The following is a 27705-nucleotide window of genomic DNA, read 5'->3' on the forward strand; positions in this document are numbered from 1 at the left end:
AAACGCGGACTGCCTCTTTGACAGCTGCTCAAACCCAACACCACACAGATGAAGGAGGCATCTCATTGGCCCGGTAATGGTGTGTTCAAGCAACTGTAACAGTTTTTGTAACTTGTGATCATGAGGGGAAATTGTCCCATCTTTCAACCTGATGCAGAGGTGTGTTGGCATTTTTCAGACAAACTTTTTTAAAAGTCTTTGACGGTCGGGCCTACCTTGATAAGCCCTTCAGAAAAGAGGATCTCGATGGTTTCCTTTAGGATGGGTAGGAGGCCACCATGATGGATACCGATGCCTCTCTTCAGCAGGGGGAGGACGTGCTCCACCTACACACACACACACACACACACACACACACACACACACACAGAGGGTTTTAGCCTTAGTTTCACAGAACATGGAGTATGCAAACAGTACAACACAAGCTGCAAAAAAAAAAAAACCCTAGAGCCTCTCAGGCCCAGAAGCCCTTCTGAATGACAAACTCCACACTCACACTCACACACACACACACACACACACAGCCCTTGTGAATGACAAACTCCACTCCCTGGCAACAGACGTGACACAGAACAGACCAGCCGTAAATAGAACACGCCTGTTTCCATTGTTTTGGAAGGTAATGTTCTTCTGCCTGTTCCAAACATACACAAATAACCGCTTTTAATGCTAACATGACTCATGAACCACATTTTTTTAAATCTTTTTGAATATGTATCGAATTGACAGTAGCGAGTAAGCAGTTGGGGGGGTTTGGGAAATGACCTCAGTGTTGGGTGAGTTCAAGACCCGAATGTGTGTGTTCAGTACACAATCCATCCAAACTCTAAGAGCATGAGGTGAATATGAGAGGATGCGAAAGCGCGGACCTCCTGCAACCCCTGCAATGGAAAAGTCGTGTGTGTGTGTGTGTGTGACTCACAAACTTTCTTGCTTAACGCACAGGCAAGACCTTTGATGACGGCAAGGAGCTCGTGAACTACGCCAAGTGAGTGAGCGTTAATGCAACCAGAACTAAGAAAGACAGACAGAAAGGCGCAGGTTCTGCAATGAGTCACTGAAGCCTGTGGCTCCAGCGTTGAGAGTTTAGCGGTTAGTTTGCTAGCTTCGATGGAGAGTTTAGCGGTTAGTTTGCTAGCTTCGATGGAGAGTTTGGTGGTTAGTTTGCTAGCTTCGACGCTAGGTGCCGTGCCAGCCGGCCGCCCACCCTGGGGTCTGAGGGGGGGTCTTCACACCAATCAGGGGAAGGGGTCTTCACACCAATGTGCAGCGATGCGTGCCAGTGAAACCATATCTACAAATGTTCAGCTCACAAATAAATGTTAAACCGCTCGCTCTCTGTCACGCACAGACACACACGCACACACAGACACACGCACACACACAGACACACACGCACACAGATACACATGCCACTTCAACTAACTTTTGCAATGTTAATAGTTGGTGAATTAGTCTGGGTGAAGTGATGCAAATCTAGGTGTGTGTGTGCGTCCCCATGCCACTGCTCACGGGCATGACGGCGAAAAGAAGACCCATTCTGGAGAGAACCCGCGGCTGGGTGATGGGTAAGTGGGGGCATGTTTGTCCCCTTGTGTCTGGCAGTCTCCTAGCCGAGGCCCCGCTCGCTAGCAGCTCATGGCGCACTTCAGTGTGATGACACATGCACACATGCACACCATTAAAAATAAAGCAAAGCCAAAAAAAACGGTCACACGTGTAGCTTTCGAAGGGCCTGGCCGTGGTTCAGTATACAAAACTATTAGACATCAACGTAGAGGAGTGTTTAGGTGAACGTAGATCACAGGGTGTCCTGTGGCGTTTGGGACAGAGGAAACGGCACGAGTATGTCCTGCATTAAAACAGCAGGAGCGTCAGAGCGGAGGCCTCTCTTCAGGCCTGGGGTTTACGAGCACTGATCTCATCTCCCAGGCTCTCAAGAGTGATTTACATTTACATTTAGTCATTTAGCAGACGCTTTTATCCAAAGCGACTTACATATGTGCGACTTACAATGTATACACGTTTTACATTTTACACTGATGGCACACTGCACATCAGGAGCAATTAGGGGTTCAGTGTCTTGCTCAAGGACGCTTCGACAGGGAATCGAACTAGCAACCTTCTGATTACTAAACGACTTCTCTACCTCCTGTACCACTGTCGCCCCAAGTGATTACGTGAAGGCTGCACCCCTGGTGCTCTCAGAGTGATTACGTGAAAGCAGCACCCCTGGTGTTTGGCTAGGCAAAGCGGCACTGACCTGTGGAAGCTTTTTGTCCTCGTCCGAGAGACAGTCGATGGCATTGTTGAAGACCTCCTCCACAAGTTTCTTCTCCTCGTCTGAAGAAAAGGAGTGAAAACAAGAGACATACAATTACAGCCGTCATCTGAGAAAGTTAATGAATGGTTTAATATTTAGCAAAAAAAAACCTTTTAGAAGGTATGACGACCAGCACCATGACATGTAAACGCTGTAGGATAAATAACACAGCCTTGCTCGGCTGACATGTTTATATATGGGTGGGTGTTCCACGTGCTCGGTCACGTATTTAAATACTTCTGATGCAGAGCTTCTAGTGAGGAAGCACAGAGAGAGTTTGGATTCGGAGTCGGAGCACTTCAGAGAAGACGTGGCTCTGACCTCCTCGAGGAAGACTCGCTCTCACACATGCAGTAAGACTCGCTCTCGCCACAACCACAACCTCACACTTTAGAATCTCTCTCCCTCGCATCAGCAACACAAACACACACACGCCAAAATACAGAGCCAATCTGTCAACCTGATTGGACTGTGATCTTTTCACTCTGCAAGTCTACTCCATTCTTTCTTTCCCCTTCCCTCCCTCCCTCCCTCCCTCCCTCCTTCTCTCTCTCTCTCTAATATTTCCATAAACACAGGCCTGAACTATGCGCCCACAGAGACAGGGGCTCGTGGACTCCCAGTGATGGATAAGAGCACATGACAGTAAAAGCTCTCTGTGCCGCTCCTGATCACGGTCCGATGACGGCATCATAACACCCCACTTATACATCCCTCCTCTTCGCTCCACCCCCCCCCCCCCCGGCTCATATCTCTCTCTCTCTCTCTCTCTCTCTCTCTCTCTCTCTCTCTCTCTCTCTCTCTCTCTCTCTCTCTCTCTCTCTCTCTCTCTCTCTCTCTCTCTCTCTCTCTCTCTCTCTCTCTCTCTCTCTCTCTCTCTCTCTCTCTCTCTCGTCTGAATCTTACTCTCATCATCTTCTCCTCAATGCTCTCCATCTGGCTCACTCACACTCCCCTCCTCCCCCTGTCCAGGTCTTATCTCATTACAGCTCCCCCTCCCTTTTTCTCTCTCTCTCCCTCTCTCCATCTCTCCCTCTGCCCCTCTCTCACCATTAGGCTCTGTAAGCATAGCAACGGGAATTTGAGTATGAAGCCCAACCCCCGCTCAGCAGATAGCAGCCAGCACCGTAAACGCCCTCTAAATCTGGACCGCTCTTTTAAACAGTTTACTGCCAGCACCGGTAGGCCACCTCAGAACACAGACAGACACAGACAGACACACACACACACACACACACACACACACACACACACACACACACACACACACACACACACACACACACACACAACCATCCCCATCTGACTCTTCAAGGAGTTTCAATGCAGCACTATGACTGAGCAGATCAGCATGGCCAAACCATTTCCACACGATGTACACCAACTTAAAGCATGACTGGCGTCCCATTAGCTACGTTTCGCTACATTTCTGGAAGAGGGCACTGGCGGTGTGGTTGCCCGTGGTTGCCCGTGTTTGCGGTGTGACGGGCGATGCCAGGCAAGCCGAGCCAGATTGCTTCATGTTGTATACATAAGGAGAGCGCTGCGATATTCTTGTGTATAAACACACAAGCCTCTACGACGTGAAAGCTTCGCTCAGCATTGCTATGATTGCGGGGGCTGACGGTAGAGGAGATGTTTGTGTGATGTGTGTTATGGTCAGATATGGACTCTACACCACCTCCATCTGCACGCACGCACACACACACTCAAATGTAGCTTTGGCATTCCTACAGAGGTTCCTCGAAAAACATGTTTATTCAAACGCTCTGTGTTTGTGTAAGTCTGCGCATGTACCAAGGTGAATGTAAATGAACATCATGAAAATACTGTGGTGTGTACTGAGCGTGTGCCACATGTAAATAGGTGTGTGTGTGTGTGTGTGTGTGTGTACCTGTGTTGAACTCCAGCTTGGACACCTGTAGGGCGTAGGCCTCGCACTCCTTTTTGCTGAAGCTGAAGATGATGACGGGCTGGAAGTTCCTCTCCATGATCATCTTCACGATCTTAAACACGTTGGACGGACCTGACACAAGACACAATGATGAGGCCGACGAGTCGCTCGCGAGAACAGACCAGGTCAGAAACCACAGACACAAAATCCCTCCAACTCCTCTTGGTTAAACCACATTAATATAACTGAATTGAACAAAAAGATGAACAAAAACAACAGGACACACAAACTATGCAAAACGTATGCTATGACTACCCAATAGGAATATCCAAGTGAATAACTAGGAAAAAAAAAAACTGGAAAAAAAAAAGGATGAAACCTCATTCATATTCAGGTTTTCTGATATTGATCACGTCCTGGCCTTACCTTTCGTTCCCCCCCTCCTGCCCTTGGCGTCCCACTTGCCCCCGCCGGCGCTGCCCCCAGAATCCCCGGCGTCCCGGAGGACCTGCATGGCCGTGTTGAAGTTGTCCTCTCTGAACTCACCCTGGGGGGAGGGAATATCAGGTCATGAGCAGCCAGCCAGTCTCACACACACACACACACACTAGGGCTGAACGATTTGGGAAAATAATCTAATTGCGATTTTTTACCAAAATATTGCGATTACGATTCGATATGCGATTTTTTTTTTATCCTCTTTTTTTCCCAACAAAACGTAATGAATGATTTAAATATGACCAACACAATATTAGATACATTTAGTGTAAAATATTCTTTCCCACATTTTAAATTTTTATTTAACTGCTCATTACAGAAACAAGAACAACAAATCGGTGGCTTTGCCACTGTGCATTTAAGTAATTTAAAAAAAGTAATTTTAAGTATAAACACTAGGCATGCACTTTTTAAACACTGTGTGCAAAATGTACCATCTTAAGAATAAAAAATAAAAAATATTTAATTTTTTTTTTTTGTGACCACGTTTTTTAATCGCGAACGTTGCGGTTAGAAAATCGCGTTCTATCATATCGCGATTAAATCGCAAATGCAATTAATCGTTCAGCCCTAACACACACACACACACACGCAGCCAGCCAGTCACACACACAACAAGTCACGAGAAAGCCAGCGCATCTGTTACCCGGGACTTAGATTTAGTCTTTCCTTATGCACATGATTTGGAGAGTGGATTTACCTTCTAAAACCATTTCATATAAGCAAAGTTCTGTTCAGCATTGTGCCTTCCAGTCCTAAAACTAATACACCTGCACACCTGCGTCTGCACTTAAGGAGTTTCTAAGCACCATGTTTGGCTGTGAATTAGGAGTTGTGCTAATTATACGCATGTGTTTTTGTGTCTGCATCATATTAACATCTGTGTTTACACGTGCTTATAGTATGTGTGTGTGAGCGTAGATAAACTAGGTGATGGCACAAATTCTGTTTAGCTTTCCTATGCTCCTGCTTAACTAGCATGCTTAATGAAGTTACTTCAAAAGAGCAACTCTAGCAAAGTTCCTTTACTGCGCAGACACCCCTCTAAATAATGGAGGGCGTAGGACACCTGATGCCTCCACCAGTGGAAGGGAGAAAAGAGCTCGTTCCTTTGGGCTGGCAAGTATTCAACACAAGATTAAAACTGAGCCCAAATGACAGCACAACACTGACAGTCCCAGAACCATAATGGATTAGGAGGGGAAAGAGCTCACTTCTAACTGCATGCTTTTTCAACTCTGGAAAATAAGTGCTGGGAACATCAACATTGGGGAGATGTTATTTATAATGTGTGTAAATAGCCAGCTGGACGGATATGGGGTTGTTATTCTTCATATTGGTTCTCAGCGGCTGGGCTGATAGCCCGATACTTACATTCTCATCCACCACGAGGTGAAGTCCGTCGCCCCCTGCTGGGAAGATGTAGTGTTGCAGGGGAGTGGGGCGGTAGTCTGTGTACACCACATGGCAGGGCTAAACAGACAGGAAAACACACACACAAACTCTTAGAAATTAGGTCTTCATTTCATCATACAAATAAAAGATATAAGATGGACAAAAAGTTATGTTTGAGAACTGTGCTAATACACAGAATGAAAGGTAAATGAATCAACATTATGGTTAACAGCACTTTCTACACACCTGTTTATGGAGGTGACAGATCCACTCGGCAAACTGTCGGGCGTTAGGGATGGTGGCGGAGAGGAAGACGTAGTGCACGTTGTCTGGCAGCAGGATGATCGTCTCCTCCCAGACCACTCCACGCTCTACAGCAAACACAAACACATGCAAACTCAGCAATCCTTCACACATATACAATAGCCCTTCAAAGATGCACGTCTTTAACAACGATGGTCCTTCACATGTAAGGATGTGAGGTTATAGGGTGACATACCCAAATCCCTCATGTAATGGATCTCATCAAAGACGACCCAGGCCACCTCTCGCATCACCTCTGAGCCTCTGTACAGCATACTCCGCAAGATCTACAACATAAACAATCACGCTCATCAGATTTTAGTGTTGGATAACATTTGTGCTGTATAATAATCTGGAGGAAATGAGTTTGCTATGCCAACAAGAGACAGTGGATATAACATTTTAGTCTTCAAATGATTTTCACCAAATTTATGAAAGGTTAAAACAGTTATGAGTACCAATTCTTGCAAGTGTATTACATAGCTAGGCTATACATCAACAAGAGGAATATTCTCCTATATACATCCTTCTCCTCGCTGAAGAGCATAAATAATCCTGAGGAGATCCTGACTGTATCATCATGTATCATCTTACCTCAGTGGTCATGACGAGGCAGGAGGCCGTGGGGTTGATGGTGACGTCTCCCGTCATCAGTCCCACATCCTGGAACTCCTCGTACATCTCTCTGTACTTCTGGTTACTCAGGGCTTTGATGGGGCTGGTGAAGATCACCCTCTGCTTCTCCCTCAGGGCCAGAGCAATGGCATATCTTTTTTATGGAGAGAGAGGGAGAGGAAAAAAACAGCATGCGTCAGGCATATACTTTACACATAGGCATGCACTTTACGATTATGTACATTCACCAACTGAATGGCATGGGACACATGATATGCTTCAGCAATCTATTTGATCATAAATGACAGACCACCCTGCAGTCTATACAATAACATATAAACTTTGCTCAATATGTGAAATATACATGGCTTATACATGCATCATACTCACTCTGCACAGACAGTCTTGCCAGCAGATGTGTGGGCTGACACCAGAACAGACTGGTTGTTGTCGATGCACAAAAGGGCTTCTCTCTGGAAGGGGTCCAGTAGGAATGGGTATTCCTGATGGACAGGAGGGGGAAGAGGTTAACTAGGGAATTCGTACCTTTGGCTATTTAATCAGCATTTGGCCAAGCTGAAAAGTGAAAGCCCTACTTTCTAGTGCAAGATGCAGAGTAAAAAGAATGAACATGGATGGATCAATGCCACTGGGCTTTTCCCCTGGCTGTATGTCACCAATAACAAGCTGAAAAGTATTGTAAATTGAGTGACAGATGCCATTCATGTTTTACTTGCAAACATGGCTGTAACTAGAAGGAAACAGTTAACTGTACTCTGGGAGAGTCACGACATATAGACAAACTAGCACAATATATCTCCTCATACGAATGCGTACGACTTCATACACTGATGTGATGTTTAAAATGCCAGTTTCTTGGAGATAAGAAAGACAGACAGATAGATGGACCTACTTTCGCTGCTTTCCCAACTCGAGGTTTCAACTGTTTGTACTCTTCATTGGATGGCAGAGCGACCTGTTGTGTGGGTAAGAGATGTTTTGAGTCGTATGAGGACAGGACACATGGAAGTCTACATTTGCCCATGCAGATTTGGAAAAATAAAACATCAATTTTAAGATCTAGACTCCAATGTAATTGATCACACATGTACCTCATGCGTGCAGCCTTCCACCGTTTCCACTTGCTCCGTTTTCACCTGAGGCATGAGATCTGCGAGGCTGCACAGATCAGACATCAAACATTAGCAAAGTAGCTAAAGTGTAATTACACTGCAGAAAAAAAACACATCTGAGATGTTCAACAAAAAAAAGGAGAGATTTACTTGATTTCTTCAGGCGATACGGTTTCGAGCCTGGGTTTCTTCCCAAACACAACTTCATCTGTGCCATCGTTGTCAGCTTCTCGTTTACTCTTGGTAATAAGGGGCGATTCGGTCTTTCCCTTTCCATGTTTACCAGCAGTTTTCCTGGTAATGGGGAGATAAATATAAGGAATAATTGGAGAAGTGTTTCAAAGTTTTAATGATCACTAAAAAGTCGGTCAATTTCACCAGAACAAGCTAGTTAGCCAGCTAGCTGCCTGTACAGACCTCACATTAGCTTGCTAACGTGGGAAACCGTGTTGCATCCCATTATAGCTGGCATTACAGCTAACGTTAGCTACAGCTAGATGGCTACCATGGCTAAAGCATGACACCGAAACTTTAACATTTACCTCGAATACAGAATAAAGAACAGTTAATCTATACACATCATACGAAAACAAACTAACTAACTGTACATACCCAGCCGGTGGTGCTGGTTTAGCTTTAGAAGAAGCCGTTTGCTCATCATCAAACACGCTGAACAAATCGTCCCCAAAGGCGTCCGCCATGTTTACACAGCGAGGCAAGCGGACACACTTCCCATAATGCCTTTTCCGGTTATTCATTTCCGCTACGGAAAGCGCTAAAGCTCACTTTCAGATGCCACTGTAGCTACCGATGCCGCATATACTAACACCACGTCTACTACTTTCTTGTCCGTGTGTGTATGCCAGTTAAAACACGATTTGTCAAAGTGGTCTGACAGGAGAGTTTGTTATCGCACGCGTGAACTTAATTTCAATGTGTCCGATCGCATTTTTCCATTGATAAAGTGAGCCGGACCTAGCTCTGCATCTGCATGAAGTTAGCCTGTTAGCTGGCGAGCTAAAAAAGCAATTACGTTTGGGACTGTTCAACTACTGATGGCATTTTGACAACAAACATGGATGCTCCACGTTTTGTGTACAGAAGTCGACATTTATTGCGCTAAACCTCAAGATTGCTGAGTGTCCACGTTCCTATTCTGCGTGTTGTTTTGGTAAGCGAGGAACATGGGTGGGAAGAAGAAAAAGTCGGGTGCTCCACCAGCAGTTCCTCCAGCTGCAGTGAGTATGGCAGCTAACGGGACAGCTGATCCATCCACAGGAAAGAAACAACCTCTAAGAACTAACAATGCAAAACCTCCTTCAACCGAGAACAAAGCTAAAGGTAAAACACCTCTTCAATGTGATTATATATTCCAGTAACAGTCTTCGTATGGTTTGCTCTTTCACTGCTTTGAGTTGACATAGCTGGCTGTTGTGCACGGAGATGATTTTGTGCATCTTATCACACCTTGTTTAACTTTTTTTACAGCACCAAAGACATATTGTCTTACAAGTCCCCAAGTTGACAGTGGAGTAGCGTCTGACAAGTCCATTCTCAAAGTAAGCTTATGTAGTATATGCAATGTTGCTTTTGTTTTTTAATTCTGTATTCCATTCATTAACGCTTACAGAATTTGATGTTTACAATGCATCTTTCCCACTGCTGCTAAGGTTGTCATCCAACCAGACTTGGAAAAAAAAGTGATCAAACTGATCAACGAATATAGGCAAGAGTACGGGGACAGAGGTCAAATATCTGGACGAATCACCACTAAGAAACTTATGGTGAGTAAAATCAGGTTACAGGGTTCACTGGTTGTGTTATTTGAACTTCAGTGTCAACCATTTTCCAACCCACTGTTTTGATGTTGTTTGTTGTTGTTCGTAGGATCTGTACACAGCCCTACAGAGGTTCCACTTTAAGACGGAACATATTGAGGAGGCCATGAAGAGCAGTATGCTGTATGGAGGGGATCTTCATTCAGCACTCGATTGGTTGTGTCTTAACCTTAGAGATGGTAAAGCACAAATTGCATATTGGTGTAAAATGTGTACATAAACTTATGCTATTCTTTTCACATCAGACATAATTTGTTTCCCTTGTTGTAATCATGCATACTCCCTCTCCTTATTTCTTTCTTCTTCTTCTCTCTCCCTTTCTTTCTCGCTCGCTCTCTCTCTCTCCCTCCCTCTCTTTCTCTTTGACACACACACACACACACACACACACACACACACACACACACACACACACACACGCACAGAGGAACTCCCTGAAGGCTTTAGTCAGAGGATGCATGAAGAGGACAACAAAGCCAAGCCTAAGTTCCAGCCACCCAAAGAAGACATAAAGCAGGAAGCACCCAAAACTGAGGCCAGCAAAAAACCAGAGCAGCCGAAAGATAAGGTAGACACCCTCATAACAAAACAAACAGAGGTCTGTACTCCACATGTAGGTTACTTTCCGTTCACTTTCATATTAAAAAAACCTCCAATCTGCTGTTCCGTGTTCATGTTGCTAGGTTTCAGCGAAAGATAGCGAAGCAAACTTGAAGGAGTGGATCCTGAGGTACGCCGAGCAGTCCAGCGAGGAGAGTGAGGAAGAGGAGGAGACGGGAGGTCCTGCACACAACCCCGAGCTGGATGAGAAAGTTTGATCCCGTGAGGCTCATTCTGGTGGTTCTCCTCTGTTGAAGTTGTATCATCCCTTGCTTCAGTGTGAGCTTACCGTATGTCGTTGTGATTGGGCAGAATGACCGGTACCCTGGTGCTTACGGCACAGCTGTATGACGTTAGGAGAAATGGCCGCCACAGCCAAGGCCAAGAAGGATAAAGCCGGACAAAGGACTGCCCAGGACAGAATCAGGATCATCCTTCAAGGTCTGTTACAAGCTGGTGCTGAAACGTAGATATTTTCCATGCATTGCTGGTATATCCAGTTTGTGCCAGTAGATATTTGAGGATATCATGGCTCAAGTGCTATAATGGCCAGCTTTCTTCCTGATATACTTACAGAGATGAAGCCACTGGAAGCCCACCCCATGTTCAATCCAGCTGTTAAAGTTGTGGATACACCTAAGGAGGAGAAGAAGAAGAAGCCGGCTCCCGTAAGCGAGGGGAAGGGGGAGATGACCTTTGGCCTTTTTGAGCAAGCAGAGACGCCCCCTCCTGCAGAGAAAAGTGAGTGAGCGAGTGTGATGATGAGATGGATGTGTTTGCAGTTTGTTGATCAAGCTGGACCAGGTCTAAGTGCAATAAAGATTGATACATTCTCAGTTACCAGATGGAAGCCCCTGTGGACCCAAGAGGCTTCTCTGCTTCCATTTGTTGTGAATAAAATGAGTCTGAGTTCAATTTGTTGTCAGTACTCAGGCTTTATCTAATTAATATTAACAGCAACCTTTCTTTTATCTGCTAGTGTTGCGCTGATTCCGTCCAGCTGTTCTGGTCGTCATTTTGTAAATGTTTTGCAGAGGTGACAGCCGCGAAGAAGAATGAGCCAAAAGATATCCGTAACTTTGACTACACAGCACGTAGTTGGACTGGAAAGTCTCCAAAACAATTCTTGATCGACTGGGTACGGAAAAATCTTCCCAAGAGTCCAGCACCATCCTTTGAGAAAGTTCCAGCAGGCAGATACTGGAGATGCCGGTATGTTATTCGAGTCATTTTGTCAAGCATGTTTCGTTAGTGTTCTTGTAAATGTAATCAGTAGTTTCACTGCAGTATTGTAAGTGTACCATTTTCCCTCCTCTGTTTGACAGTGTGCGTGTTCAGAGACCTGATGATGTGCTCCAGGTTTGCACCACCATCCTGACTGAGGACGGCATGCAAGCTCAACACCTGGGCGCCACATTGGCCCTCTATAATCTGGTCAAAGGACAGGTACGTGTCCCAAGCCTTCTAGCAATATTATGTCAAATGAAATGTTTTACATTTGTAAGCTGCGTCTGTGCAATATACTCCATAAATACGAGATAAATCAGAGTTCTTACTTATTAGGCCTCTTTGGAGAGCAAAATTAACGCCCATGAAATAATTGCCAAAAACATTCTCTCTTTTCTTTTCTTTTCTTTTCTTTTTCTTCTCCTCTTCCTCAGTCGGTGCCACCAGCTGCTTCCTCCCACCTACCGCAACGTGGTGGCTGGAGTGGCGTGACAGCGAGCAGCAGCAGCAGGAGGAGAGCCGCACGGCCGTCAACAAGCCCGCGACCAGTTCATCGCCCGCCTGCTGGCACGCCTCAAGCAGCAGCAAGCAGCAGCAGCAGCAGAGCGAGCCCTCCCAGACGACAGGCCCGGAACACCCCACACACCCCGAGGGCGACGAGCCGGAGGACTCCTGGGAGAGCCTGGCCGGCGAGGAGGGCGGAGACCGGCGGCAGCAGCCGGGAGGCGGCGAAGAGAGACGACCGCGAGGAGGTGGAGCAAGAGGACCAGGCGGGTTCGGGCTCTCCTCCAACGCTTGCGGGCCTCGCCGCTGGCGCAGAGGCTTCCTGGGAGATCGGCGGCAGCTGCCGGTGTTCCAGCGCGCGAGAGGCTGCTGGAGGCGGTGCGGCGTCACCGCGTGCTGGTGGTTGCCGGGGAGACGGGCAGCGGGAAGAGCACGCAGGTGCCCCAGTTCATCCTGGAGGACGCGCTGCTGGGGCAGGGACGGGGCCGGCGCTGCAGCGTGGTGGTCACGCAGCCACGCAGGATCTCCGCCATGAGCCTGGCCAGCCGCGTCAACCAGGAGCTGGGCAGCGACGACGGCCCGGGGGGACAGGTGAGGAGACTGTCATACATATATACACATAGATAGATAGGGGAGGAGACTGAGATTCATATACATACACAGGTGAGGAGACTGAGATTCACATACATACAAAGGTGAGGAGACTGAGATTCACATACATACACAGGTGAGGAGACTGAGATTCACATACATACAAAGGTGAGGATAGAGAGATGATCAGTAGATAGCAGAGGAACTTGATCCTGAAGGAAATGTAGCACTGTTGTTGTTTCAATATTAATAATAGGTGCCATGCTACAACTTTCTTTCTCCCTCTCTCTTTCTGTCTCTGATTCCCTCTTTCTTTCTTTTTCCTTCTCACTATCTCCTCTGCTTCTTATCTCTTACGATCTTAAAGCCTTCTCTCCTTCTTGTACTGATTCTCATTTATTCTCATTTATCTCGCATATACAGATTCAAAGTCTTCATTTGTTTTTTGTTGGTTTTTAAACTGGTGGTTTTGTTTCCAGACCTCGCTCTGCGGGTACCAAGATCCGTATGGAGAACGCCTCGGGCGACGCCACCCGCCTGCTGTACTGCACCACCGGGTTCTGCTGCGGAAGCTCCAGCAGACCGCCTCCTCAACTCCTTGACACACATCATCGTGGACGAGGTCAGAGCCAGCCACCAACTCCGTCACCATGACGATTCAATACTTATTCATTATTAGTCACATTGAGGGGATCATTTTGATTATTCTATTTGAGTTACAAGACTTATGCTTTTAGGGAAACGTGGAGATAACGGATAGTAAAAGTTTCTATACACTACAATCATTATACACTTCTGTGTATACAGAACACAGCTGAACACATTAGACTTTTGTCTGCCGCCTAACTGGATATTTCCCATCAGTGACTGTGTGTCAGTTGGATGCTTATCATGTGTGTGCCCCCCCCCCCTCCCCCACCCCCCAGGTCCACGAGCGAAGCATCCAGTCGGACTTCCTCCTGACCATCCTGAAGGAGCTGGTGCTGAAGCGCTCGGACCTGCGGTCTGATCCTCATGAGTGCCACAGTGGACTGCGATAAGTTTGCCAACTACTTCAACCGCTGCCCCGTCATCTCCATTCCCGGCAGGACCTTCCCTGTTGAGGCAAGCCTTGGGGGGAGCGAAACATAACATAAGTCACTCTGACACACACTCAATTTAAGTGAAGGTTCCCACAGAGCACTTGGGTCTGCGTGTGTACTTATTATAAGTGCTTAAACTCAAGTGTTCATACACATTGGGTTCTCCTCAGGCACATTAATCATGGAGATAAACAATGTTTCTCTCTGGGATTTACCTCAATGATGGCGTCCCAGGGCAAAATTACACGTCTCATGTTTGTTCACTGACATCGTTAAATCGACAGTGTACTGTTCGACTGTCTGAAAGTGCTCTTTATTGTGAGATCTCTTACTCATGCTTTGTTCTTCTCAAAACAATCCCCTGCTGCTATTGTTTACATTCTTGAGTGATAGCTCCATAAATAGTGTTCATGAGGCCGGCCACGCTGAGACCTGTGCTGTTTTGTGTTCATGAAGGCGGCCTCTCTCAGACCTGTGCTGTTTAGTGTTCATGAAGGCAGCCTCTCTCAGACCTGTGCTGTTTTTGTGTTCATGAAGGCGGCCTCATTCAGACCTGTGCTGTTTTTGTGTTCATGAAGGCAGCCTCGCTCAGACCTGAGCTGTTTAGTGTTCATGAAGGCGGCCTCTCTCAGACCTGTGCTGTTTAGTGTTCATGAAGGCGGCCTCGCTCAGACCTGTGCTGTTTAGTGTTCATGAAGGCAGCCTCGCTCAGACCTGTGCTGTTTAGTGTTCATGAAGGCAGCCTCTCTCAGACCTGTGCTGTTTAGTGTTCATGATGGCGGCCTCGCTCAAACCTGTGCTGTTTTTGTGTTCAGGTGTTCCATGTGGAGGATATTGTGGAGGAGACGGGCTATATTCTGGAGAAAGACTCGGAATACCTGCAGAAGGTTCCTGGAGGACGAGGACGAAGTCAGCCCTCAATGTCACGCAGAGGGCAGGAAGACCGTACAGTACCAGGTTTGACCTTAACCCCTTGACCCTCATGCTGGAAACAGTGGCATTGCCCGTGTCTTTCCTCTCCCTACCCAATCTCCCCACGTGTGACACAAACAGATCCTCTTAACAAACACGGTGTCTTAATTTCGGTCCAAGTGAAAAGCACTATCCCATCGGCCCATCTGGACTGGACCTGCCTGACAGGCCTGCGTGTGTTCTGGTCGTTCTCCAGGAGGCGATTCCGAGGGGACTCTGGTTCTGGCTGGACTCTGGCCCCGACTGGACCACTTCAGTAACCGGACCCGCCACGCCCTGCAGTAACATGAATCCCCACAAACTCAACATGGACCTCACCCGTGGAGCTTCTGGCCTACTAGGTGAGAAAGAGCAACAGACCCCCGACAGGCTGCCCGTTTGAGCATAATCTTGAACACTCTTGGGTCTAAAATAGAATTCCGTAATGAATTTTAAAAAATGGTAATCACCCATTGTATGCTTTTGGGCGTTAATAATTTCGCACAGAGATTTTTAGCAGCTTTGTGAAGAAAGCAGTAGATATTTTCAAAGGCTTTCTCTGCTTTAGCAGGCCTAACGCTACATAACATGTATCATGAACTGCAGAAGCACACTGGTTTCCATGTATGGGGGAAGAGTTAAAGGTTGAGCCTCGTTTAATAAATGACTTTGCAGACAAGGCTCCCCCAGTTCACTGAAGTGGACGGCGGCAGTGCTAGTGTTTCTGCCGGTCTCGCTCACATCCCAGCAGCTGTATGAACTACTGTCCTCAGACAAAGCGCTTCCGCAAAGACAGGTCATTGTTTTGTATACATAAACACATAAACACACAAACACACATACACATATACACATACAGTATACACATATACACATATACACATATACAAATATACACATATACACATATACACATATACACATAAACACATATACACATAAACATATACACATACAGTATACACATATACACATACAGTATACACATATACACATAAACACCCATACACATAAACACGATATAACCACATATAACCACATACAGTATACACATAAACACACATACACATAAAACACATATCACAATAAACACCTATACACATAACACATACAGTATACACATATACAAATATACACCATCATACACATAAACACATATAACAGCATTACCAGTAATAACACATATACAACACATACCACATATACACATAAACACATAAACACATACACACATACACACAGAAGTTTGTACACCCATCTATCCGCTCTCTAACTATATTTGTGCAAGCTCTGACACCCTGTTGTTTGTGGTTGTGAACAGCATCACCTTTTCAGCACATGTGTGCAGTTGTATATATCTATGTCTGAAGGGTTTCATTGTGCCTGACTGCCTTTAGAATAGAATAGAATAGAAAAGCCTTTTGTCATTGTATTCGCATACAACAATATTTGGAGCGCTGCTCCTGTTGGTGTGACGAGGGACAACATATAACACAACAACAACATATAACACAACAATAGTACAACTAGCTAAAAACAGTACAAATAGCTTAAAAATAAATGTATATATATTAAGAGTTCAACAAAGATTAAAGTACTTTATTCCACAGGTATAGGCTGGTACCCCTCCACTCTACACTGTCCTCTAAGGATCAAGCAGCAGCGTTTACAGTGCCACCTACCGGAGTGCGGAAGGTATTGCAGCTTGTTTTGTGTCATGTTATTTTCACAAGCTGTTTTTGGGACAAATAGTTTAACAACCTTCCTTTTTTGGACAGATTGTCCTGTCTACAAACATTGCTGAGACAGGAGTCACAATTCCAGATGTGGTGTTCGTCATTGACACTCTGGCAAAAACCAAGGAGAACAAGTAAGATCAACTTGTTTTTAGGTTGGGTTGTATGCTAAGTTCGGAATGTATAACTTCAGTTCCTGTTTGTTTACCGAAATATAAACCAAATTAAATCACTTTGCAGAAAAAAATAAAACTTCTCCTCATTCACCAGCATACCACGAGAGCAGTCAGAATGAAGTTAACACTGGTGGAGACATTGTGAGTAAAGCTAGCGCCCTCACAGAAGGCAAGGAAGAGCAGGACGTGTTCGCAGGGCTTCTGCTTCCGACTCTACACCCATAAGGTTTGAGAAACCTGCTGACATTCATCCTTATTAAAGAACACCACCCACCAACCAGTAAATCATTGTATGACCTGTAATAGTGTTGTAATAGTGTAGCATACTATTAACTGTTTACCGGTCTTAACCACTGTGATGCTGGTTTGCTCACATTCTCAGGTTCAACGGCTTTCTAGATTATTCCATTCCCGAGATACTGAGGATGCCCCTGGAAGAGCTTTGTCTTCACATCATGGTAATGTTTCTGTAACTTGTCAAATGTTGTGAAACCTGTCTGTATATACTGTCTCTCTATCTCTCTGTCTGCTTGGATAAACAAAGGTTGTAAACGTTTACACATCATTAACCCAGAACTCTTTAGGAGGCACAAGCATATACTCACAAGCATATACTTACTAAATACTCACACTTATAAATCTGCTGTGCTTCCCCTCCTCCACCTCGCAGAAGTGTGAGTATGGCTCGCCCGAGGACTTCCTGTCTCGCGCCCTGGATCCCCCTCAGCAGCAGTCGGTCTGTAACGCCGTGAGCCTCCTGAGGAAGATCGGCGCCTGCCACCCGGAGCAGCACACCCTCACCCCCCTCGGCCACCACCTCGCCTCCCTACCCGTCAACGTCAAGATCGGCAAGATGCTCATCTTCGGCGCCATCTTGGGCTGCCTCGAACCCATTGTGAGTTCAAGTTTGCCAAGCTTTTAAATAATTTTTCTCTGTACGTTTTTGTGAGCTTGATTCACTTGGATGCCATACACGATAAACTAAAATAATGCTTTATATTTGTTTGCTTTCAGGCCACGATAGCAGCAGCAATAACAGAGAAGTCACCATTTTCTACTCCCATGGGACGCAAGGAGGAGGCTAACCTGGCTAAAGCAGCGCTAGCGGTTGCTAACTCCGATCACCTCACTATGTACAAGGCATACCTGGGGTACGTGCTGGTGCGAACCTTTACGTGAGAGACAAAGTTGCTAGGTAGTGCATACTAAATTCCCCTATACGATAAGAGGAAATAATTGCTCAAGATGAACCTCTCGGAAAATACTCTATTGGTCCATGTAGATGGCAAGATATTTTCCCATAACCGAAATGAGCGGCAAGGCTCACAGATTTGGAAATGCACATAAGCACTCAAGCAACACAACAGTTATGGTGAAACCGTGTCCCATTACTGCTTCATTAGTAGTTACCAAATGGAGCACACATTGTTCTCAATCTGCTTTGGATCTTCAAAATGAGAGGAGATGACGCTAACTAAATAGACATCTAAATAGACATCTAAATAGACATCTTGAGTGTTCCATCAAAATGGAAATGGAATGTGTGTGCGCATCATTTTGTGTTGATCAAAAAAGGTATAGTCGTATAATACATTTTCTCTAACTGTTTGGCCACAGTCAGAGAACATATTAGAAACATAAAAAGAAATGAACTGATAGAATTGTACAGCTTCTCATGAGTACATCCAAGTGAATTCTCCTTTGGCCTTTGACGCTTTTTTATCTTCAATGGCATTTTTCGCTGTCGTGGACTTCCACTGAAGATGGAGAAATGCGTGCAGCGAGGGAACCAGAACAGGGATGGCGTATTGCAGGAAGTACTTCTTGAACCATACTGCCCTCATCACCATTGAGGTAATTGTCACGAACCCGAAGAGCGCAAATAAAAGGTCAAAGGGTTTACTAACACACAATCAGCCAACAATTGCTTATACCAGTGCCATCCTGCTGTATGTGATTGTCATCCCTACCCCTCCCCCCCCCCAGGACGTGAAACAGGACCTGATGCGGATGGTGAAGCAGGCCGGTTTCTCTCCCTCCAAGCCTCGAGGCGAGCGTCCCCAGGACAAATCCGAGGGGCCTCTGTCCAGGAGGGAGGTGTCGCTTCTGAATGCGGTCCTGACCGCCGGCCTGTACGACAGCGTGGGGCGCATCCTCTACGCGCCCTCCGTGGACGTGGAAGAGCGGCTGACCTGCTCGGCGGAGACCCCCCAGGGCAAGGCTCTGGTCCACCCCTCCTCGGTCAACCGCAACCTGCAGACCCACGGCTGGCTGCTCTACCAGGAGAAGGTAGTTTGCTGAGGCTGAATCTTAGCAATTAGCAATTATTGAAATGTATTGTTTGGGAGGATAACCCCTTGAGATGCAGGCATCTCGTTTTCGAGGGGGTGACAATTACAATTGTTCAGTTCTTTTTATAAAATGAGTACAGTTATATATTAACACACCACAGCAATTACAAAAATCCATAGTTTGTAGGGACTAAAAAAAGACATCTTACTTTAAAATTTACATTTATTAATTTAGCAGCTTTTTATACACAGCGATTTCCGTAGCACATGTATTCATTTTATCAGTACAACAAACAAACCAAAGCCTTCGTGTTAGTAACTTTCTCTACCAATTGAGTTATGGGAACAATTTAACAGTCTTAAAACTTAAGATATGAAAACTACTTTGTGTATGTCTTTTTTTTATTCTGTGAATGTTAATTACACCATGCCATTATCTGTTTCCTTGTTTACCTTTTATCAGTTCGGTCAGTATTTTAATCTATTTTAATAATGAATGATTAACCCACAGCAAAGGAAGTACTTCTCTGTTGACTTGGCTTAAGTAAGGTCTTTGTTCCCTGGTGTTACGTCAGGTTAAGTACTCTAAGGTGTTTCTCCGGGACACCACCCTCATCTCTCCCTTCCCCATGCTGCTCTTTGGGGGTGACATCACTGTCCAGCATCGTGAGAGGCTCATCTCGGTGGACAGCTGGATTCACTTCCAGGTCTGTGAATCATTTCATGTCATTGAACAGTTAAACTCTCTCAGGCCGGAGGTTTCTCAGAATTACGCAAGACTGTAGAGTTGAAAGATTTCCCCTTGACACAACGTTGCCATGTGTCATAGAGGTTTAGGCACAGCCGAAAATAGCACAACTCATTGCAAATACAACTATTTGGTCATATCATATTTGTATTACATTTTTCTACGTATTCAGCACCCTCATGCTCCCACTCTGCAGTTTCAGTGGTACTGATGTCAGCTTGATTGAGTTGGAGTATTGTTACACGTATTCTCAATAATTAATACCTCCTATCTATTAATCTTATAATAATTAATAATCTTATTCTCCTAACCTCCAGTGGCTTGGTTTGTATTATGCCTCACTTGCTTCGAGTAGCAGCGTCTGCAAAATGAATACATCTAAAAGTACATTTCCTGTCTAATTGTCACGCTGCCTACTCACAGTTAATAAAGCGGTTGTTTGTGTCCTTCTGCTGCAGCAGTGTGAATGATATGGTTGAGGTGTTGGTGATGTGAGTGTTCATTTCCTGTTGACCTTTTCACAGGCCCCAGTGAGGATTGGAGTGATCTTCAAACTCTTGCGAAGTCTAATCGACTCGCTTTTGGAGAAGAAACTGCAGAACCCCAAGATGAATCTGGAAGGTACTTCCCTGTTTGTTATTCACCCTTTATATCACACTCTTTACGTGTATTATGCCTATTAGTCAGTGAACCAACAACAAAAGTATATGCTGTCAGATGTATTATCTGCCTGGTTGCACCTTAAATATTTGTGTTTCCATTAGGGGTGGGGGGTGGTATGAAGGGGGAAGCCAATAGTATTTTAGAGATAGTGCTATTCATGTTGGCTGCCAAATGAAAATGAAGAGTTGAATGAAATGGAGGCTGTCATGGATGGATCTGCTTTGCTTTGTCCGCAGATGAGAAGACCATACACATGATCACAGAGCTGATCAAGAGCGAGAATGTGATCTGATCTGAACCGAACATGATCTAAGGCAAGATCTTCGTCTCACCAAGTCTCTGCAGAACTCCGGGAGATTATGTTGGACCGGTCAGCTGGATAGAGTGATGACATTAGCGATTATTCGACTGTATGGAGTGGCAGACCTCAGGAGGTCTGCGTGGGAGATGAAAGTGTCATAATGATTATCCAGAGCAAGATGAGATGCTGTGAGGCCTTGTCTTCTCTTTTGTTCTCTTCCTCTGCCAAATGGGAATAAAACTATTTTAACAAATCAGCAGGCTGCCTTTAGAATGTTCTGGAATTCAAACAAATCATTTTAACGGTTCTGTTTACAACTAAAGGATGCAGAGCAATGTCTTGGGCTCCTACGCAGCCGGAAACCACACGTGATCTGTTATAATGCACTTCGTATTGCTTAAATCATAATGTTTACTAAATTACATGTATGGAACTCCAACAAGAAAACCTATATTGTGTAACTATGGCATCTCACCTCTGTTTGTCATATGCATTATGACTGTTGTGGTTGTAATGTATTGTTATAAAACCGGAAGTTATTCTTTAACAGAATTCTTCTCTGGCCATAAACAGCATTTGAACCGCACATTACCACAATACTCATTCAGTTTATTTGCAGCTCTCACCACACATGCCAGAAGAACTTAAACATGATTGGTCCAAATCTGTGCCGATTTATGTGGTTCTCTGAAGTTCATCGCTTGATTTGAGTGATCGATGACCAGACCTTTCAGTGAATCAGATACAATGGCTACAGCCGCCAAGTATTCTGTTCTTCAAAGGAGACTTGAGTCCACTGTTCACTACGCTACAGGCTAGCTTCATGGTTAAAATATCACATCACTCTCTTCCTAATAGGAACATGCTAAGAAGAAAAACTTGCGGTTAAAGAAGGAAAGGGGTTGGAAAGTGTATAAATGTGTGTATGCCATGGGTCCCGTAAGAGAATGTAATGAGTGGATCACTTAGAACACTTACCCCTATAGTCCTATCAGAAGAAAAACAATCTACATAAAAGTGGCTACTATTACAGACTTTGACAGTGAGCCAAGAATATCCTCAGTATCCATTCAGTATTAGACAAAGGCCATTCCTCAGTGCCGGCTTTCATGGAGGCATCCCATCAATCTCCTGTATCTTTCCGCTGTCTTTACTTTTAACACAATCTCTGTCACTGTGTACTCTTAAGTGTGTGGGATAGTTTACATTTCCAACTGTATTTCCTGAAGGAGAAAGCTAACAACTCACAGCAAAGCGTTTGACCTCAAATGACCTATTGTGCCCTCAAACAGTTTTCACCATAAACACTGCTGACCTGAAGATAACAAACATGCTGATTGAGATGTGAGTGTGGGTGGCCTACACCCGCCCCCCAGTGCATTTCCTCCGTTAGTTAAAGTTCATTGCCACCTCTGAGCAGGAAGTAGGCTACATGTAAAATTTGATTAGGTAACTTACTTATTTTAGAAATGAACACTATTAAATTAGTTGCCATGTAACAGAAGAAACTCAACCAATTGTTTACACCTGTATGAAAGTTATTCTAAGTTATTAAGCAGAAGGAAGCCTCCTTACATTCAGTCACACACACACAATGCTGGGAGAGCAGTCTGATAATTGAGAGCGCATTGCCTTGTTATGGTACACTACATTTCTCCAAAGAAACTTTAAAAGTTTTTTTTTTTTTTAGTTATAAGGCATCAGAACCATAAAAGCCTAGTCAGATATTGTGACGGCTTAAATTGAGCTGGATTTCTTCAAAGCGGGCTAAATAGACAAGTTGTTACTTAAAGACAAAGGAAAGTTTGTGTTTACAGTGGTACTGAAATGGCGCTTAAAACGTCCGCGAGAAATCCACAGGCGCTACTAAGCGCGCGGGGAGTCAAGGCATGCGACGCCAAACTTACACCTGACGACAACTGCCAAGTCGTGACCCCGCACACTCACACCCTCCAACTGCCAGCATCATTCCACTGCTCAGCTTAATGGCACAGACCGCAATGCAGGCTTGCCTCTATACACACGTGCCTTCTCATGAAGCCCATCTTCAGGTAAAACAGGCAATTTTAGCTTCACACGCACTCAGTTTCATGTGCTTGTTGAATTCATTGCTTATGTCTTTTTTTTTCGTAAAGCGAGACAACGACACCGTCGCTGATTCCTCTGAGAACGATGCCCTTCTTGAATTCATCACAGGTAAGAGTTGCTTTTAAGGCTTACATATCATATATATATTCCTAGATACAGTTCATGCATGCGTATATCAGGGTAGGCTATACATTATCATTCGAGAAACACCAGAATGTGCCGTTGTAGTGTAGTCTTTTCCTCAACTAAGTTGCCTACAGTCCAACTTTCAGTAGTAAATGTGTAAGTTCATAACCCATAAATAGGCCTGTACTCTGAGACAATCCAGATTCATGTTATTTATATATGTAATGCATTATGATCTGGTCATTGTATTTATTGTTCAGAACAAACCAAATGGATGCCTCGGATCTCAATGGAAGCGCCAGACGTATTCAGCCTGGATGTTGCTGTACAGCAAACAGATTTTAATGATACCCTGAAACTGAACAGACAGGTAATATACATCTAGCGGAATATACATCCATACAATGTGACAATGTGAGTTTTGAGAAGTTCTTCCACTTCTCTGTACTCCCTTATCAGTCACCCTCATTTGTCTAACTGTAGTTGTCTTTACTCTTGTGTTATTAGTAACAGTTTTCAGTGTATATCATATGGTTTCTTGTTCAAAAGGAAATTCTCACTGGTGTGGTACTCAGTATATTTCACAACGTGGGCACGTTTTTGGGTGGAAGTGTCGTGTTTTCAGCATCATTACCAAATGAGTAACCATTAGTTACAGGTTACTATGCTATAAGTGCACTGCCATACTTAATTTGACCAGTAGTTGGTTGTTTAGGGTTCTCGTTCTTTTTTCGCCCCCTAAAAACCTACGCCCCACACTTTGGGAACCACTCACTTCACTCTTTTTTTTTTTTACATTGTTTTTTATGTTTGTATGCAATACAAATAAGGCAAGAAAGCACAACATTGAATAATAGTATTTGCAGGAGAAGGCATCCTTTTTTCTGGTCCTTTTGTGGTATTGAACTGACAGTCTTGGTGGAATAGTTGGAATGGAGAAACATGATACAATGGCTATACAGTAGTTATCTACTCAACACTTACGAGTGATAGATATTTAGATGACCAAATACGGATGGATTATAAGTGGACGTTGTCATAATTCGAGGACAGTGTCTTAGGCTATTGGATTATAAGTGGACGCGTTCATAATTCGAGGACAGTGTCTTAGGCTATTGGATTATAAGTGGACGCGTTCATAATTCAAGGACAGTGTTTTAGGCTATTGGATTATAAGTGGACGTGTTCATAATTCGAGGACAGTGTCTTAGGCTATTGTTGCACCTTTCCTGCCAACTACTCAGTGAATTACTCACATTGTATTAAAACCTTCTTTGTATGTGTCACCGAGTAAAACTATTTCGTCTTCCACAGTTACACATAACTTTGCAGAGAAAACAGGACGAGATATCTGCACTAAGGGAGAAGAATTCCCAACTGAAGGAGCTGGCCAAGCAGGCAGAGCGTCTGGCTCTTCTACTAGATGTAAGACAAGTGGTCGTACGACAAATACTATATGATTCATGCATGCCCTTAAGCCAGGGTGTGATACTGAGTCATGATGCACAGTGGCACAAAGCTAAGACACTTATTATGTTAGCTCCGTTGGAAATTTGGTGTTTCATTATAGTTATTATGTTTTTGTTTGCTTGTGTGTGTGTGTGTGTGTGTGTGTGTGTGTGTGTGTGTGTGTGTGTGTGTGTGTGTGTGTGTGTGTGCTACAGACACTTTCACCGTCACCAGGAGCAGCCAAACAAGCTGATGCTTGCTCACAGTCATCATATGGTTTGGGTTGTTCACCAACAGAGCTGCAATCACCCAGCTTAGATGAACTCCAGTGGGAATGTACTGCAGTGTATAACTCACAGCATGCAGAAGATTTCTCATCAGCGCTCCCACACCTAATACCTCACGGGGTTCCCTCTGACTCTGCTCAATGCCCAAATCCTGGGCCTGCAAGCCCATACGCTGGAGTGAAAAGATGTTTATGGCCCTGTCAGGATGACTCGGGATCAGTCAGCGCACACAACAGCATCACAGAAGATACAGTGGGTTACCACGGCGACGCCAAAAGGAGGAAAGACGACGACGACGAGCTGCTCCAGGCTCAGTTACAGCAGTATCTGGAGGACATCGAGCGGGACCTTCAGCAGCCAGAGGCCGATTCAGTGGTCAGCCAAGAAGACCCGACAAAGGGCCAAAAATCAGACACGATCAATGTTTACGGAACTTTCTGTGGACTTCAGATAGTAAGAACCACTCCGACTCCAACTGACACTGACTCATCAGAAAGAGAGGTTATGTGCTTTAAGACCTCCATCAGAGAACACAGTACCATCAGAACCCGAGTGTTTCCTCACGGACAGAGCTTCACCTCTCCCACGCCTACAGGCGGCTACAGGTTCCTCTGGATTCCTACAGAACCATGAGTGGAGACCATGGGTGGTTAATGTAAATATATCGAAAAGATAAAGCATGGCTTCCCATGTGTTATTATGTGTAAAGGAAAAGATGGTGTGTATTATATGGCCTTCATCAGAACTACAGATCAAACATCCGGTAACACTATTTCTTACTAGAGTGACTCATACATAATAAATAAGAGGTTTGATGTTACAAAGCTTCTTGTTAACAGATCTAATGTCTTCTCACTACTCACTACCCTCAGTGTAAAAAAATCAGTCCTTCTTTCACAAAAAATGAGAACAGCCCTTGATTCCTTTTTTGCACCTTACGCACTGATGAGATAAATTCATTTCACACAAGATAACGCAAAAAGGAGAAGTGGGGACTTGATTGTCTTTATAGTCAGTATGTTGTGGTCTCAAGTTTCTAACTTGTGGCCACAGTACCTATAGAAGGTGGTAGGTTAATCCATAATTTGCGGTAGTAATTTTATCTTTTGCAGAAGCTGTACAAGTTCCCGTTGACTTATCTGTATTTCTCCCACTATGTTATCTTCCAGAAGACAAAATATTACGAGGAGTCACTGCAATTGTTTTTTATTACAATCTGTCAATAAATTATTTAATCTCAGATTTAGTTCTAAATTATGTATTCCATATTTACAAAATCACAGCACTTCATAATCAAAAGCCAAGAGCAGACTGCATGATGAACGGCACAGCAGTCTTCAGTAGGTAGAGGAGAAGGCGATAGAGCGCAGAGGGTTTTCTGCTGTTCCTAACTGTACAGGGACGAAGCGTCATCAACAAACTGAAAAGAGAAACACATCAAAGTAGAAAATGAACAAAGAAGACCGTTATAGAGGAAGTGTGACGGTACGTGATAAATAGCACTGAATGTGTGTGGGGCAGCAAGCTCTCTTGTCATTTTTTTTGTAAAACTGCATACAACAAATATACATACGTACATGTAAGCTTTGGTGATCAGTATCGTATGGTGCTGTAGCTTGGTTCTGTTATGGTTGAATAGAGAACATCACCTGGGATGACATGGGAGTAAAAGTTAATCAGCAGTACCATAAAGGTCATCCATTATTCACCTCCATGGCTGGAGACGCATATTCAAAGCACAAGCAAAGCACCTAATCTAAGAAAATGATCTCATACCTGACGCATTACTGTCTGGAATGGGTGGCACCCTCCTACCCCAGCAGATACATAAACAAATAATGAAGACACATGGTTAGACACGAAAGAACAAATAACAGCCCATTGCTTCCTTGTTCTTGCTAGTGTTTGCTTGCATGCTTGCTTGCCACTGGGGAAGTGGTGTATTTCTGGTTGTGTGGTTGTCCACAATGGTCTGGTCTGTACAAAGAGTTTGAACAGGCATAACCACAACAGCAGTATTTATGGCAGATGTGCATATGCAGTTTAGATGTTCATGTGTGTATCTCTAAAACCAACTAGCAGTGATCTGTGCACTATTTCTTGTGTTTGGGTAAGTCTGAAAGATGTCGGGGTCACTAGTGACGTGCGGTATCTCTCTCTCTCTCGCGCGCGCGCGCGCGCGCGCTTTTACCTGTTGATTGGAGGGGCTTGCCGTGGTGGAGGGAGTTCTCTGGTTGCTATAGAAGTTCTCATATGGTAGAGGGGCTAAAGGAAGAGCAGAAGCACTGATGTGGTCACAGTGCTGGTACAAGGCTGACAACCACATGCCTTTCAAAATCACATGTTGCACCATCGGGGGAATATTTCTTGTGCAAAGAGTAACAAACCTCTGGACAAAGATAGCCTGTGAAACCTTCATAGAAGCAGAAATACTAATGTAACACAAATCCTTTCAAGGCACTCTTGTTTTGTCCTCAAGGTTAAAGACATTTTTAAAGTTTTATGACATTTTCAATCACATAGAACTTTGTAGCATTATGAGCACGTACACGAACACGTACATAACGTGAAAGATTACAGTAACGGATGAGCTTATGGTGTGAAATTCATTAAGAGCTCGTGTCTACCTGGTGGTTTGTCTCCAGTTCTCCTGAGGTTGATGAAGTGCGCAATGTCCTCCTGGATGTTACATTGTTCCAGTGACTTCCTCACGTCTTCATACAACTAAACCCCACAGAACACAGGGTCAAAGGTCACTCAAAGGTGACTTATAAGCTATTTCTACCACTAGTTGTAACACGTGACCAAGACATACAACATGGTGGATAGGTTTGTCACTTTGTTTACATTGTGATAATTCTCTGGCTTGGCTCTGTGATTTGCAAG

At 44.6% G+C, this 27705-nt stretch overlaps 2 protein-coding genes, 2 long non-coding RNA genes and 1 pseudogene across 4 annotated transcripts in view; 3 read left to right on the forward strand and 2 right to left on the reverse strand.

Annotated features, from left to right (window-relative positions):
* Positions 1-8897, reverse strand: part of mtrex (Mtr4 exosome RNA helicase) — a 33454-nt gene extending 24557 nt beyond the window's left edge. The window contains exons 1-13 of the mRNA XM_031578260.2: positions 8774-8897; positions 8312-8455; positions 8141-8207; positions 7942-8004; positions 7419-7531; positions 7008-7182; positions 6610-6700; positions 6357-6481; positions 6090-6188; positions 4644-4764; positions 4218-4349; positions 2264-2343; positions 216-326 (exon numbers count right to left, since the gene is read on the reverse strand). Of these exons, the coding sequence (XP_031434120.1) occupies positions 216-326; positions 2264-2343; positions 4218-4349; positions 4644-4764; positions 6090-6188; positions 6357-6481; positions 6610-6700; positions 7008-7182; positions 7419-7531; positions 7942-8004; positions 8141-8207; positions 8312-8455; positions 8774-8862 (1410 nt within the window). The 5' untranslated portion in view covers positions 8863-8897. The remainder of the gene's footprint in view (positions 1-215; positions 327-2263; positions 2344-4217; positions 4350-4643; positions 4765-6089; positions 6189-6356; positions 6482-6609; positions 6701-7007; positions 7183-7418; positions 7532-7941; positions 8005-8140; positions 8208-8311; positions 8456-8773) is intronic.
* A 57-nt stretch (positions 8898-8954) lies between these two features.
* LOC116222986 lies at positions 8955-21125 on the forward strand (annotated as a pseudogene).
* Positions 15731-16821, forward strand: LOC116222942. Its single transcript, XR_004164842.1, has 3 exons — positions 15731-15750; positions 16565-16649; positions 16733-16821. It is a non-coding gene; the product is annotated as an uncharacterized LOC116222942 (long non-coding RNA).
* A 3176-nt stretch (positions 21126-24301) lies between the features above and the next one.
* Positions 24302-25796, forward strand: LOC116222988 (multicilin). The gene is made up of 2 exons (XM_031578453.1): positions 24302-24703; positions 25024-25796. The coding sequence occupies exons 1-2, from the start codon at positions 24362-24364 to the stop codon at positions 25450-25452; spliced, it is 771 nt and encodes a 256-aa protein (XP_031434313.1). The 5' UTR covers positions 24302-24361; the 3' UTR covers positions 25453-25796.
* A 213-nt stretch (positions 25797-26009) lies between these two features.
* Positions 26010-27084, reverse strand: LOC116222937. Its single transcript, XR_006152703.1, has 4 exons — positions 27011-27084; positions 26596-26630; positions 26397-26468; positions 26010-26239 (listed from the first exon to the last, which is right to left on the reverse strand). It is a non-coding gene; the product is annotated as an uncharacterized LOC116222937 (long non-coding RNA).
* Between the last annotated feature and the right edge of the window lie 621 nt (positions 27085-27705).

This window comes from Clupea harengus, chromosome 12 (genome assembly GCF_900700415.2).
Source record: "Clupea harengus chromosome 12, Ch_v2.0.2, whole genome shotgun sequence".
NCBI classification, from domain to species: domain Eukaryota; kingdom Metazoa; phylum Chordata; class Actinopteri; order Clupeiformes; family Clupeidae; genus Clupea; species Clupea harengus.